Consider the following 15108-nt stretch of genomic DNA (forward strand, 5'->3'; position numbering starts at 1 on the left):
ATTCCTGCTAAAAAAAAAATGACTAACATTTCATCTGGTCAACCATCTTAAAGGTTAATTCTTGTTTCCTGTTTCAGATTTTATTCTAGGTGAATTGTTCTGGGCAGATTCTATTTACCTATTCTGAACCAACCACAAACTGTTTCATTGCTCACTCTTACTGTTAAGAACATATTGACTTGCTCCCTGCTCTGCTGTTTAATTCATTTATGCTGAGAGTCAGGCATGAAGAAAGAATTTTAAATGTGACATTTGCAGGCTGTTAGGTCATTTAGGCTCTGACAACACTAGAGAATTCCTGACATATAAACTGGACCTGATTACGAAACACAGACAAGCTTCCCAAAGGGGCAAATTTCTGGCCATTTTTTTTTTGTAATTTCTAATAGAATTTTAATATTAAATTTTAATGTCAATGAAAAGATTTATATAGCCAACATTTTAAAGTAAACTCCTGTTTTTTTTAATAATAAGCTCAGATTGGCACTTTTTCTAATCAACGGGTAACAGCTAAATAAAAATCCTTTTGATTGACAAAGACATATAGAAAGACATAAGAATAACTAACATTCATTAAAATTCTAAGAAATTTTGACCTTTAAGGATTTTTAATATCTCCTATAATCTATAGATTCTGAAAAATCTGGTAGGTCTAAAGGCTATAACTCTCATCAACAGACCATTTAAAATTCTTAGATTCTGGCCCAGCAGGGCTTTTTATGCTATCAAAATCACAGTACAAAATATAAGTTTAAATGCCTTCTCTAAGATTAGTCATATAGAACAGATGATAGAGTCATTATAATTGGAAATGAAAAAATTGCCCACTTGACATTTAAAATTACACTTTACAAGAGCTAATAATGGGGTGGGGTGGAAAAAGTCGGGCCAGATTGTTTTCTCATTGTAGCTACTCAAAAAATTACACCAAATGATATTTTTTCAGTTTTTTCCTGTCACTAACAAGTACTGTATATAACGGTTCAAATGAAAGTTTTCTGAAATTAAGTCTTGTTAAGTAATACACAAAAGATAATTCTGATTTACACTGTATTTTATATAAGTAAGAATTCTACTGTTACACAGCAAGTAGCCTTTTAATATTATGCTTTGAATGAGACTTCAAACTGTAATAGGTGGAGTTTAAACGGGGATAGAAGGCCTGGAATGCCTTTCAGCTATAGCACACTGATTCTGAAAAACCTAACAAAAGCCAATTACTTTTCGGAGATTAAAAATCTTGTTTCTTTCAAAAGAATAAAATAGAAAGCAAACCTGGTGTATTATCTGAGCTACAGGAAGTTGTTCAGCATATTTCAGTGGTTCCATTATTTCCTCATCCATCCAGTCTTCCTTATAGCTGGAAAAAAGGAATTAAAAAGCTAAGGTATATACTATTTTTAAATATTTCAATATGCCAAATATGAAATATATTAAAATATGTATTTAATGTTTTTGAAATAATCGGTATTTATCAATAATCCATGAAAACACCCCTAATGATAATTTTTAAATGATATAACTATAAACACATTCAAGTTGCATTTAATTACTATGTATTAAGATTAGCTAACATCACCTAATATTCTCAGGTCCTGACTTTCACTGTAAGACTTAAAAATGTTTAAGAACTCCCTGTTCATAGGGTGTGCTATTTATCATAGTATTTAAAGGTCTGCAAAACCTGTGCTCTAACCAACCATGTACAAGCCTCATCTCTAGCAACTCCTTTTCTACATACCAATCTATCGTTTCAGCCATATCCAGTTACTACCAGTCATGCGCCAATGTGCCTTGAAGCTCAATGATTCTGACTTTCTCCATTCTGTTCTGTTTGGACCAACCTTCTTTGTTTACTCTTCTTTCAAATATAACAATTTATTTAGACCCATCTAAGTATATTTTCACCTCCCTGAACACAACCATATCTTATTCTTCTTGGTACATCTGATGTTTACCATATAATAATGACTCAGTAAATGTTTGCTGAATGATTATATGAATAAAATAAAGACAACAGTAACTCTTCCAGAGGTTATTTTATATGGAAAATATTTTCTTTAATATCTACATTTACAATGAGATGCAAAGTTGACATAACACGTAACTAATACAGTATGAAATAGTAAAGTGCAGATTAGAAATAAGAATAAAATCTCCCTGAGTGAAAAAAATTTTAAAAACTTTTAAAAAAATCAAAATAGCAAATAAATCTTATATTTTAAAACAATAAGACCTAAACATATTTAAACTTCCTTTTACATGTTTCCTCTCTAAGTTACACATTAACTTAACAATTTAAAAATTAAATTTTAAAAATTGAAACGCTGAATTATCTTGAAAAATAATCAGTCAAGACTGGTCTAAGTCTCTAGGGCTATAGTTAAGCAACCTGATAATGAGAAATCTGGACTATCTCCCAAGAAAAGGCAGATATACAAATAAGAACAAAATTTTTGATATGATTTAAGACCTTAAAGAACCTCTTAGCTAGGTAAAAGTCTGCGTATGAAGAATTAGCATAAAAATAATTAATTTGGAGAACTTTGAAGAGTCTCATTAATGACGAAAAAAATTGTTACAAAACATTGTTCTGCAGGAAGAGAAAAAAGTAGAATAGTGGTTGCCAGAGGCAGAGGAAGGAAGAATGGAGAGTCACTATTTAATGGTTAGTTTCTATATTGAAAGATGAAAAAAGTTATGGACATGGATAGTGGTGACTGTTATGTGATAATGTTAATGTACTTACTGCACTGAACTATATACACTTAAAAATGGTTAGAATGGTAAATTTTGTTATGTAAATGTTATAGGCTAAATTGTGTTGCCCCCCACAAAATTTGTATGTCGAAGCCCTAACCTTGAGTACCTCAGAATGTGACTGTATTTAGAGATAGGGTCTTTAAAGAGGTAATCAAGGTTAAAATGAAGATTTTAGGGTGGACCCTAATCCAATATGATAGTGTCCTTATAAAAAGAGATTAGGACACAGAGACGGAGTAAAGGTCATATGAAGACACTAGGACAAGACTTAACCATCTGTAAGCCAAGGACAGAGGCCTTAGGAAAAACCAATCTTACAACACCATGATCTTGGACTTCTAGTCTCCAGAATTACAAAGAAATAAATTTCTGTTGTTTAAGCTATGGTAGTTTGTTGTGGCAGCCCCTGCAAACTAAAACAGTAGATTTTACCACAATTAAAAATAAAATAAAATATTCACTAACAAAAGAAAATATTACTTTAAGACATTTTTCACAACTTACATTTCAGAAGTCTATCTATATATTTTTAGGTATAAAAAACACACTAAGTCACAAAAGAAAATAGATATATTGAATATCATCAAAATTTAGAAGTCTTGTGCTTCAAAGGACACTATCAAGAAAGTTAAAAAAAAAAAACCCACGGAACAGGAAAAAAAGTTTATAAATCATATACCTGAAAAAGGAGTTATACCAAGAATATATAAATAACTATTTCAACTCAATGATAAAAAGCTAAATAACCCAATTTAAAATTTTGCTTCCTCATCAAGGTTATTTCTAAGTGAAATTGGCACATCTGCGTTTGTTCGTATCTTGTTTACTATACGTCTGCGGTGGAGAAGAACACAATGACTACTCAGTACCATTCGGTGCCAGTACCTTGATTCATGTTAAGGCACCAGCAGCTTCAATAAATATCTACTGAAAAAAATTAAGATTAAAACATTGAAGTAATTCTAAGAGTATGCAGAAATATGAAAACAATACTCTTGATTGTTCATTCCAAAAATCTAAAGTAACAATGTATAAAATGGAATAATTTATTCACAAAAATCTCCCGGTCAATATATGAAAGATACAAAAATGTTGGAAATCTAGCAATTTGTTTTAAGTGACTTTTTTTCTAGTTTATAATTTAATGCAGTTATTCTTTTTTTAATTTTAATTTTTTTTTTTTCAATTATAGTTGACATTCAATATTATTTTATATTAGTTTCAGGAGTACCACATAGTGGTTAGACATTTATATAACTTACGAAGTGATATCCCCAATTAGTCTAGAACCCACTTGGCGCCACATATAGTTATTACAATATTATTGACAATAGTGACATTTTTTAAATGCCAAGTAGCTGTTATGAAAAATTCCAAACATGTTTCTATATTTTTTTTTTCTTCAGATATCACAACAGTTCACACCTGAACACTTCAGCATGCATCAACCAAACATAGGTTTGAAAATTTTCTTAATAATGGCAAAACATTTTTAAAAAGACACTCAAAGTGCAATTCACAAGTAATCTTGGGTATCAGTACGGGCTTAGGAGCTTTTTATTTATTCAGTGTTTTACAAAAATTATTAATGATGTTTAACGTCTTAAAAATGTTTTCCTATCATTTTCTTGCTTTATATATTGCTAAAAGTGTGATTTCAAGCTAATTTTCTTTCCACTTTAATTATCTTCATTTTTAATTTATTTAAAAATTTTAAAGTATTTGTGTATTTATTTTTGGCTCAGAGGTTCAAGTGTTTTGGTTTTTTGTTCTTATTTTAAGGTCTAATACTAAAATATAAGATACAGTTAAAAGTCAGTTGTTCAAATCAATTCTCCCAGACACACAGGAGTCCTTTCAATGTGCAAACTTGGACCTTTTATTTCAGAAAAGTTTTATTATAATTATTTCTGTTCATATGTCATTTGTTTTTCTAGTTCAAGTTCTTGAACTAAATATATTGGATCTTCTCTATCACTTTCTCTCTGATCCTTTTAACTCTCTTTATTTGTTTCATTTTCTTGACTTTTTTTCACTTCTATTTTTTGTCTTTTACTGAATTTTGGGTAATACCTATCTATCTTCCCTTGGGTACCTTGTAATTTAGTTTTCATTTCTGAAATGATTTTTGTCTTTTTCCATCAATTTCATTCTAGACTTCAATCAGCTCCTGTTTCATACATCTTCCTGTTTTTCGATTGTGAGTTTTGTAGTGTCTGATTTATGGTGCTGTTTCATAATGCTTGTTTAATACAGGATATTCATGTTCGAGTGCTGTGTCTCAGTTTTCCTGTTTTGTGGTTTTTATTTCCTTTTTATTTTTCTTTTCATTCTCTCTCTCTCTCTAGTAACTTTGTACAGATGGATGCTTCTTTATTTCTCTGTGGAAGATTATTTATATTGGTTTTTTTTTTCTTCAGGATCAGCAATAGCAAGTTACCTTCTGATGGGGGAAGGAAGATAAGTTGGCATATTAGATTTCTCAGTTCAAGAGCACCCTCCTCTGTGGCTACAATGGAGTGGAGTTTCTTTAATAAATGGTACTTTTGTGGTAGAGGTGGGAACAAAATTTTTTTATTTTGTTTGTTTGTGTTTATCTTATTTCCTTTGGACTCTTATCTTCAGCTGCTTATTTGTTTCCCTTCACCACTAAGCCTCCAAGGAACAGCCCCTCTCTTCTTGCAAGGTACCTTTCATTCTCAGAATTAGTGCTTTCCCACTTTCTAATCCCCATCTCTCAAATCCTCAGTAGCCAAGGCTCTGATCAAGTAGTCCATGTTTATAGTATAATTCAGAAACTGAGAAGACCGTGAATGTTAATTTCAATTTACATATGGCTACGATCCTAAGGCAACCTGGAATTTTCTCTCACAAAATGGTAGTGTTTTCTTTCTTAAAACCAGCCATTATTGCTTTTTCTTTTTAACATTTCGAGCCCCTCCTAAAAGGGAAGACTTTTTATATTATCTCTTTTCAAGATCCTTCACTAAGAATATCTCCTTAAACAATTTAATGAGAGTAATTTCTCCATGGAAAAAGATATGTATCTTTTTTTACTGTTTTTTCAAAACTGCGTTTTTGTAGGAAATAATAATAAATAAAATTTGTTTATACTATGTAAAGATTTTGAATCTAATAGAGTGATACTACCATCTCAAACTAAAATGCGATTGAAATATTGTCCAAATACTTGGCATAAGTAAATAAAATACTGCTGGCAAAATTCTGAAACCTATGAAGTTAGTCTTTATAAGCGTTGATGTATTTTGTATTATTTACTTTTATAGATACCCAGTGCCCTCAAAATTCTCTCCTCTGTACTATCCAAGCACTCCTGAAATAACAATGTAAAATTACTTACTGTGCCCACATATAAGGCCATCTCTGATTCAGAAACAAAAGAACTTTTTATTCTATATTTTGACACTGAGATTAGATTATTCATGTGTAAAATGACATAGCTTATTGTGTGCAGAAGGCCAAAGCATCTTTTCAAACACTAGAAACATACCCAACAAAAAGAAAAGGAAAGCAGAGACATTGTGCTATGCCAAATACAAAATAAAAATGACGAAGATCAGTAAATAATTCAAGACATTATCTAGGGTAATCCAAAATCATTAAGAAATTCTCTAAACATATCAAAATCAAAAACAGGAAGACAGTTTAGTATAACCTCTTAAACACAGCTCAAAAGTTAGTTTAACCTCTTAAATTGACAGCTAAAAAGAATTACTTGAAACTAAAAGCACATAAAGAAACCAAATTAATTTAAATCAATCTTGTTGAAAAAAAATTTTTTTTACTCCTAAACTGCATTAAAAAAAATGACTAAGCATTCATATAAGTGACAACACATACTGTTTGTTGTGCGAGATATACTTCACAAACCCAGGGCCCTATGACATTCCTGAAAGTTTGAAGACACTATAAGGGAGAAAGAATTCAATTTTCTTGGTCAGTAGAGACACACAGAAAATTCTATTACAACTCAAGAGCATAACTATTCTTATAATTATCAAACTAAAAACTTGTGAGAGAAGATATTAAAACATAACCTTGGCCATTACCTACTTTGAAGAAGCACAAGCAAGATGACAAGCCAGGAGAAAGAGGCATTATTTGAGGTAGAGAACAGAAATCTAACTCCCGGGAGAACTAAGGTTACATTAATTTATGGCCCAGTTATTGGAATGCATCTTATTTATTGTCAGATTGCAGTGTGGTATAAAATTGCACATACTAATTAAAAAAGAATACCTCCCGAAGGTTCCTCAAAAACTAAGAATTTATCTACCATATGATCTAGCAATTCTTCTAGTGGGTATTTACCCCAAAGACTTGAAAACCCATATCCAAAAAGATATTTGCACACCAATGTTCATATAGCAGCATTATTCACCATGACCAGGACATGGAAGCAACCAAAGTGTCCTTGAACTTAAAGAGGATTTTATGAATTTGATCTCAAAGGCAAGGGAAGTAAAAGCAAAAATAAATGAATGGGACTACATCAAACTAAAAAACTTCTGCTCAGCAGAAGAAACCACCAACAAGGTAAAGAGACAACCATTCGAATGGGAAAATATATTTGCAAGCAACACCTCTGATAAGGGTCTAATATCCAAAATATACAAAGAACTCATGCGACTCAATAACAACAAAAAAACAAATGATCCAATCAAAAATGGGCAGAGAACCTGAAAAGAGACTTTTCCCTAGAGGACATACAAATGGCCAACAAATATATGAAAAGATGCTCAACATCACTAGCTATTAGGGAAATGCAAATCAAAACCACGATGGTATGCCATCTCACACTTGTTAGAATAGCTATAATCAACAGGACAAGTAATAACAAATGTTGGAGAGGATGCGGAGAAAAGGAACCCTCATACACTGCTAGTGGGACTGCAAATTGGGCCAGCCACTATGGAAAACAGTATGGAGATTCCTCAAAAAACTAAGAATCGATCTACCATATGATCCAGCAATCCCTCTACTGGGTATTTACCCCAAAGACCTGAAAACCCATATCCATAGATGAATGGCCAAAGAAGCTGTGGTACATATATACAATGGAATATTACTCAGACCTAAGAAGAGATGAAATACTGCCATTGGCGACAACATGGATGGACCTCGAGATAATCATGCTAATCAAAATAAGCCAGACAGAAAAAGTTGAAAATCACATGATATCACTTATATGTGGGATATAAACCTAAAAGCAACAAATAAACAGGACAAAAAAACAGAGACTCATGGACATGAACTATAGACTAGTGGTTACCAGAGGGCAAAGGGTCGGGGTAAGTAGACAGGTAAAGGGGATCAAATATATGGTAGCTGAAGGAAACTGGACTTTGGGTGGTAAACACACAATAAAATATACAGATGTCAAATTATAATGTACACCTGAAAATTATATAATTGTATTAACCAATGTTGCCCCAATAAATTTAAAAAAAAAAGAATGCCTCCCAAGCAAAGCAATTATAACAAAATCCCAGAAAATTAAGCTCTAATTCTCACTGAGGGAATTTAGAAGTAATCTCTTATCTGATAGAAGCTGTAGGCAGGCTTTCCAAAAGTTCACTATACCAGCTAACTTGTATACATAAGGAATTATGTATACATAATTGCGGAGTCAAAGACAATTCTAAAATAACAGTAGTAAGAGGTGGTCAGAGAAAAGCCTATCAAAATTATTGAGCACTTACCCTGTTCTAGGCACTCTACTAGGTACATGTAACTAAAGTTATATGTGTATCGTTCTAGTCATTTTATTTTGCTTTCACATACATATCCATATATACATGAAAAACATGTAGAATATCCATAAGTAGTGCCATTAATAAATTACATTCTATGTATAATTCAGCCACTTACTTTTTTCATTTAATATTGTTTTTGAGATCCAAGTATGTCAGTAAGATTATTAATTCTTGTTCATTACTGCTAATAGCTATATAATATGAAAATGCTCCATTTTATTTAGACATTCCAATATTGATACACATCTGCTTCCAATTATTTATTATTAGAAACAATGTTGCAATATATATCCCTCCAGTCTATTTCGTCCACATGTGCAATGAATATTCTACAACAGGGGCAAACTATATAGCCCACAGGCCAAATCTGGCCTATAATCTGTTTCTGTATGTTCTGTGAGCTAAGAATGATTTTCATATTTTTAATGGCTGAAAAAATAAATAAAAATGAGAATAATATTGCATGACAAATGAAAGTTACATAAAATTCAAATCTTAGTGTCTGTAAATAAACTTTATTTGAACACAGCCATTCATTCATTAATGTACTGTCTATGACTCCTTTTGTACTACAACAGAATCTTTGCAGCCTAGACCCATAAAGGCTAAAATATTTACTACATGGTCGTTCACAGAAAAAGTCTACAACCCCTGTGCTAGAATAATTATTTAGATGTGGACTTGCTGGGCCATACTTATGCACATTTTAAACAACCAAACGGCTATCCAAAGGGGCTGTAATTTACATTACCACCAGAAATGTGCAAGTTCCCATTTCTGCCCATTATCACCACTTAATTTTCTACAGAAACAGGATCTCATTGTTTTAATTTTCGTTTCCCTTTTAAAAATATATTTAAATGGTCACTAGACAGGAGTCTTTCCTCTTTTCCAAACTATATTTCCTTTGGTCATATTTCTATTGTGTTGTCTTTTTTTTTTTAACCCATGTGCAGAGTAACATATAATCTGGACAAAAATTCTTTTACATACATGTTGCAAATAATTTCACCTAGACTTTCTCAAAACTGCAGTTTTTTGTTTTTTTGGGTTTTTTTTTTTTTTTTTTTGCCATGTATGATACTTTAATTTTGTTGCAGTAAACTTTATCAATCTTTTATTTGCTATGCTTTGGGTAGCATGACATCTTTTCCTACTCCTATTTTCTACTCTTATTGTTTAATAATTATTAAATGGTAGATTCTCTTAGATTTTCCATTATATGGCCTATTAAAAAACAGGGAAAATTTGCCTCTTCCTGATTCTTATACCTCCTTTCCCTTGTCTTCTTGTATTAGTTAGGATTAGTCATACAATGAAGAATAGATGGAACTATAGCATACATCCTTATCTTGTCTGTCTTTCATTGAGACATTTCTAAAGATTCACCCATCGGTGTTATGTTTGCAGCTGGCTTTAGATACATTGCTTTTATTAACTCAAGGCAGCTCACTTAAATTTCTAGTTTGCTAAGCCATGTTGCTTATTTCATCACTAATGATTGATGAATTTTAATCGAATGCTTTCTCTGCATCTACTGAAACAATTACAAATACTTCTTATTTAATGTATTGATATGATGAAATACATTAATATATCTTCTAATCTCAAATCATTCCTTCAATTTTAAGATAACTTCTATTTGGTCTTGAAGTATTTTTACTTATACATTAGTGAACTGCAGTTTTATTTAAGATTCGTACATCTGTGATTATAAGTGAGGTTGGCTCTATATTTTTTTCATAGTCTCCTTTCCTAGTTTTGGTTTCAAAATTAACTAATTCCATCAAGTGAGTTTGTAACATGCTTTTTAAATTCTTTCTATCTGTCATCCCCATATGAGGTTGGTAAATATCACAGGTAGAAATCATCTAAGCTACTGTTTGTTGGCGGTTTGTTGGGAGAGGGTACATATTTTTTACAATTGAAAAAAATAGCAAGTATTTTTTTTTTTTTTACTTGATGGCTTAATATTTAATTGCTTTTTTCCTAAATCCCCTCTACTTTACTTTAGCCATATTCCCAAGTAATTTTTATGCCCTTCTACTGAAGATATATCACGTAAACAGCACATTTTGAGGTTTTGTTTTTAATTTAGTAGGACTACATTAGTCTTTCAAAAGGGTATCTGGTACAGTTATAGTTAATTTAATAACTGAGAAAGCTGGATTTACAACTATTTTGCATTTCCCTTCTATTTGATGTTCCTTTTTCTTTCCTTTCTTCTTTTGAATTAACCAAATATTTTATTAATCTTTTTTTCTCTATTAACATGATAGTTATACATACATTTACCATTATTATGGTGGTTACCTTGGACATTAGAACATCTAATTTTGACTTGTTGATCTAATTAAACTGATCACATTTACCATTTCTCCAATAATAGTATTTACAACACTTTGATTTCATTTATCCCTCTGTTTTTTGCATTATTTTTGTCATATACTTTGATTCTACAAATATCTTGACTCAAAAAGAGATTGTTTTTATTTTTTGTCCAATCAATATTCAATTATCTTAAATGACATTATTTACCTATTCCGGTCATATTCATTCCTTACTGAATTTGTGTTTCTCTTTAGAATCACTTTATTTCTGGCCGAAGAACTCCCTTTAGTTTTTATTTTAGTTCAGGTGCAGTGGCAACAAACTCTGTATTGTTTATCTAAAAATGTTTATCTCACCTTCATTTTTGGAAGATATTTTTTCTGTGCATAGAGTTATACCTTAGAAGTTTTCTTCCTTTTAGCAGTTTAAACATGTCATTCTATTGTTTTATGACTTCCATTATTTATGTCAGTATTAAAGGCAGGTAATATGCCTTTTCTTCTCTGGTGGGCTTTTAAGATTTTCCTCTTTGTCTATGATTTTTCAGTATTTTGACTATGATATGCCAAGTCGTGATTTCTTTTGTATTCTTCCTGCTTGCAGTGACTAGTAATGTTTGATTGATTGTATATAGAACACTGCATATTTATAATTTTTTTAAAAACCACCAACAGTATTATTTTCCATCTGAGAAGATCCACACTTTTCTCTGCTGAGTAGTTAGAGAGCAGTAGTCTGATCATTCCCAGCCAATCAGGAACTGAGTTGAATCGAGACTGTCTTACAATTTTAGTAAGACTCATTCTATCTTTAATTTGCCCCTATTCTTATGGTGAGACTCTTCAAGGTTTTAAATTGAAGCCTGGCAGGTCTTTGTCCCCTCAACAGAGAGAGAGAGAGACACCAGTAACTTTCACTACGCTTTTCAAAGGTTTCTGGCTTAGATTTTTGTCCTGTTGTCCTGCACAGCTTCAGAATTAGGCATTCAAGACCTACTGAAGTGCCAGAAGCTATACTTTTTTTAAAGTCACTCTGTCTCCTTTAGTGACCTTTTATCAGAGGTCATACCCAGATTCCTCTAGCATAGAGGTGAACAACTATTTTAGGTTTTCTGGCCACACATTCTGTCACAACTACCCAACTCTGCCATTACAGCATAAAAGTAGCCATGGATAATATGTAAATAAATGAAAAAATGAAGATGGCTGTTTACCAATAAAACTTTATTTACAGAAACAGGCAACAAACCAGATTTGGCCCATGACCATAGTTTGCTGATCTCTGTTCTTGCTGCACCCAGAATCAGTAAGCATACCCAGGGGAAAAGTAGCTGGAAACTGTCAGTGTCAGTTCACCACCATCTCCAGGACGGTCAGTTCTCGCCTGGTATGTTCTTCAGGGACTCTCAGCCTGAAGATCTTTATCTCTTTATAAGACCAGTAAATTCAACTAGTATTGCTTAGTAGTTAATTTTCCTTTAGCTTCAGAATTTTGCAAATATTTTGAAAGGGAAACTGGCCATGTGAATGAGGCAAACATTTTGAAAGGAAAATCAGTTTTGTGGTTGAGTGGCAACTGTGTCACACTAGCCTTACATAATCACCAAACATTTTGCTTGTTTCTCTATTCACAAGAAATGACCTACTGCCTGAACCAAACCCAGATTCTCAACTTTTGGCTTACTCCCAGAATCAGTATAACTCCACAGAAAAGTGGCTATAGATTTTCAGCTCATCTCTGTGCAGTTTTCTCAAATCTGGATTTTTAGCTTCTCAATCCTTACTGCCTCTGCATTTCTCTGATGTCTTTAAAACTATAATTTTTGTCTGGTTTTTCTTCTTGTTCTTGGTGGGATCATAAACCGGATTCAAATTATTTCATCCTATCCAGAAATCAGAAACTGTATCCTACTACTTTTAATATTTAATATTTTCATTATCACTCAGTTCTAAGTATTTTTAAAATTTCCATTGATTTTTATTTATTCCAAGAATTACTCAAAATGTTTTAAAATTTCACTGTACATATTGAAACAATCTTTCTGCTATTGATTATAATAATTATATTGTGATCAGAAAAAATGTTCTATAAGATTTCAACACTTTACAGACATGCTTTTCTTTTTGGCCAACTATGGGTCAATTTTTTTAAATATTACATTTGGGCTTGAAAAGAATGTTTATTTTATAATTGTTCAATCTTTCAGATCAAGTGTGTTAATCATGTTGCTCTTATCTTCAATTCCAAAACATTTGGAAGAATTTTTTGGTCAATTCTGATAATGTGATATTGAAATCTCCCACTTCAATGGTGAATTTATCAAACTTTTTTAAAGTATGTAAATTTTGAAAAACATATTGTGGCCATGTAATGAGGAAATGAAAAGTTTGACATGCTTTAACTTCCTGGTGAGTTAAACCTTTTACCTTTAGTTACCCAGTTTATGCTTGCTAATGTTCTTTCTTAAAGTCTATTTTGTCTATCTAATATTAATCTTACTATATGTTTTCTTTTGGTTATCAGATGTCTGGTAAGCCTTTTATTTTTAGCCATTTAACGTCATGTTTTCTGTCTGTAGCTAGATTTCTTTTTATCCTAACATGATGATCCTTTTTAAACTAAGATTAATTTATTTAAATGTATTGTTATAAAGCAATATAATTTCTTCTTGCTTTGTAATTTCTATTTTTCCTGCTTTTTGTTTCACTTTCACTCCTTTGCTGCTTCATTACTGTTTTTATTCCAATTTTTATCCTGTACTGTTTTTCATCTTATTTCCTCTACTTCTATTCATTTAATAGTCATTCTAAAAATGTAAAATGCACACATACCATGCTGTCTGAAAATATTAAAACTTACTACTCTTCCCCACACATAAAAAAACTCCTAATATGTTAAAACCAATCATGTCCTCTCCTTATATAATACTGTTATTAAATACATTAGTACTTTATCTTATTTCCCCAATTACCATCATCATATTATCATCATAATTATAAAAGAGACTCAGTGTTTGCTTAAACTTACTTACATTTTTACTAATTTAAGAGCACAGCATTCTTCCTTGTATGCAAACCTCTCTTCTACTCTTTACCTTCTTCAGTAAGTGTATCCTTTTAGATATTGTTTAATTAAGGGTATACGGATTCAAAAGACAATCAGCTTTTGTATGTTTGAAAACATCCTCACTTTTTATTTATTCTTTAATGATAGTTTAGGTAGGTAACCAATTTGAAGCTGACAGTAATTTTCTTAAGCCCAACTACCCACAAATAGACCACAGCCTTTGTCTTGGCCCTCACACAAGGCCATTCTAACTCAAAACTCTAGATTTCTATATCAATAATTATCACTTAGGGAGCCTGGCCTTCCATGTTTACTTACCACTTGGGTTTTAGCCCCTTATATGTTTTTCTCCAAGAGATTTCCTTATTATTAAGGAAAGTAAAGCTTCCTATTAAGAGCCACTGTTCAGCAATGGGCTCTTGCAAATACTTTCTGCCTCACAGACAAAATGGCCTACAGCAAGATAAAGTACATGGTCCCCACAAAAAGGCATGCATGGATCAAGGTACTCCTAGACATATCATGGGTTGGCTCTAGGAAAGGGATCTCATTCATAGATACTCTTTTTATACAGAGACAAAGAATCTGAGCTTATGGCCAACTGCTTAAGGAAGCTGCATGTCTGGAACACCAGCTGCAACTATCTAGACACATTGTGGGAAGTTGAACTTGTGCAGTCCCTTCTACTGAATAAGGGGGTGCCACCACTTCTATTTCCATCTGAAAAAAGCCAGAAATGCCATTCATTAAACAATATATTGTTCTTCTCCACACAACTACTTTCTTGGTGACCAGTCAGCAACAATTTCAAAGTGAAGTCAACTGACTGCTCTTTATTATTAATTCAAACCACCTCTCTAACTCATTTAAATTTCTTGTTCTGGAAAAAGTGAAATGTGACACCTAACTCTGAATATTACAGGGTATTCTTTTATTGAGAAATGTTTCCCTCTGATGAAATTTTAAACTATGAATGCCAAAGGACATTAAAGTCAAGTTGTGTTTTAACATCTAAGGTAAAAATGGGACTTCTCATATTTAGAACCAACTACTGGCAACTTTCATGTACTCTTTATTATTAAAGTTGCCAAATTTCTGAATATGTATTGTTTTACTGTGCTTAATTTTCAAAGAATTAGAAAGAAAAAAACCACCCTTAACACTAAAATCA

The 15108-nt window shown here is 31.9% G+C and overlaps 1 protein-coding gene across 1 annotated transcript in view; it reads right to left on the reverse strand.

Annotated features, from left to right (window-relative positions):
* Positions 1-15108, reverse strand: part of PIGK (phosphatidylinositol glycan anchor biosynthesis class K) — a 97781-nt gene that overhangs the window by 31255 nt on the left and 51418 nt on the right. The window contains exon 10 of the mRNA XM_006919338.3: positions 1276-1360. Within this exon, the coding sequence (XP_006919400.1) occupies positions 1276-1360 (85 nt within the window). The remainder of the gene's footprint in view (positions 1-1275; positions 1361-15108) is intronic.

The sequence above is a fragment of the Pteropus alecto genome, unplaced genomic scaffold (assembly GCF_000325575.1).
Source record: "Pteropus alecto unplaced genomic scaffold, ASM32557v1 scaffold25, whole genome shotgun sequence".
In the NCBI taxonomy this organism is placed as follows: domain Eukaryota; kingdom Metazoa; phylum Chordata; class Mammalia; order Chiroptera; family Pteropodidae; genus Pteropus; species Pteropus alecto.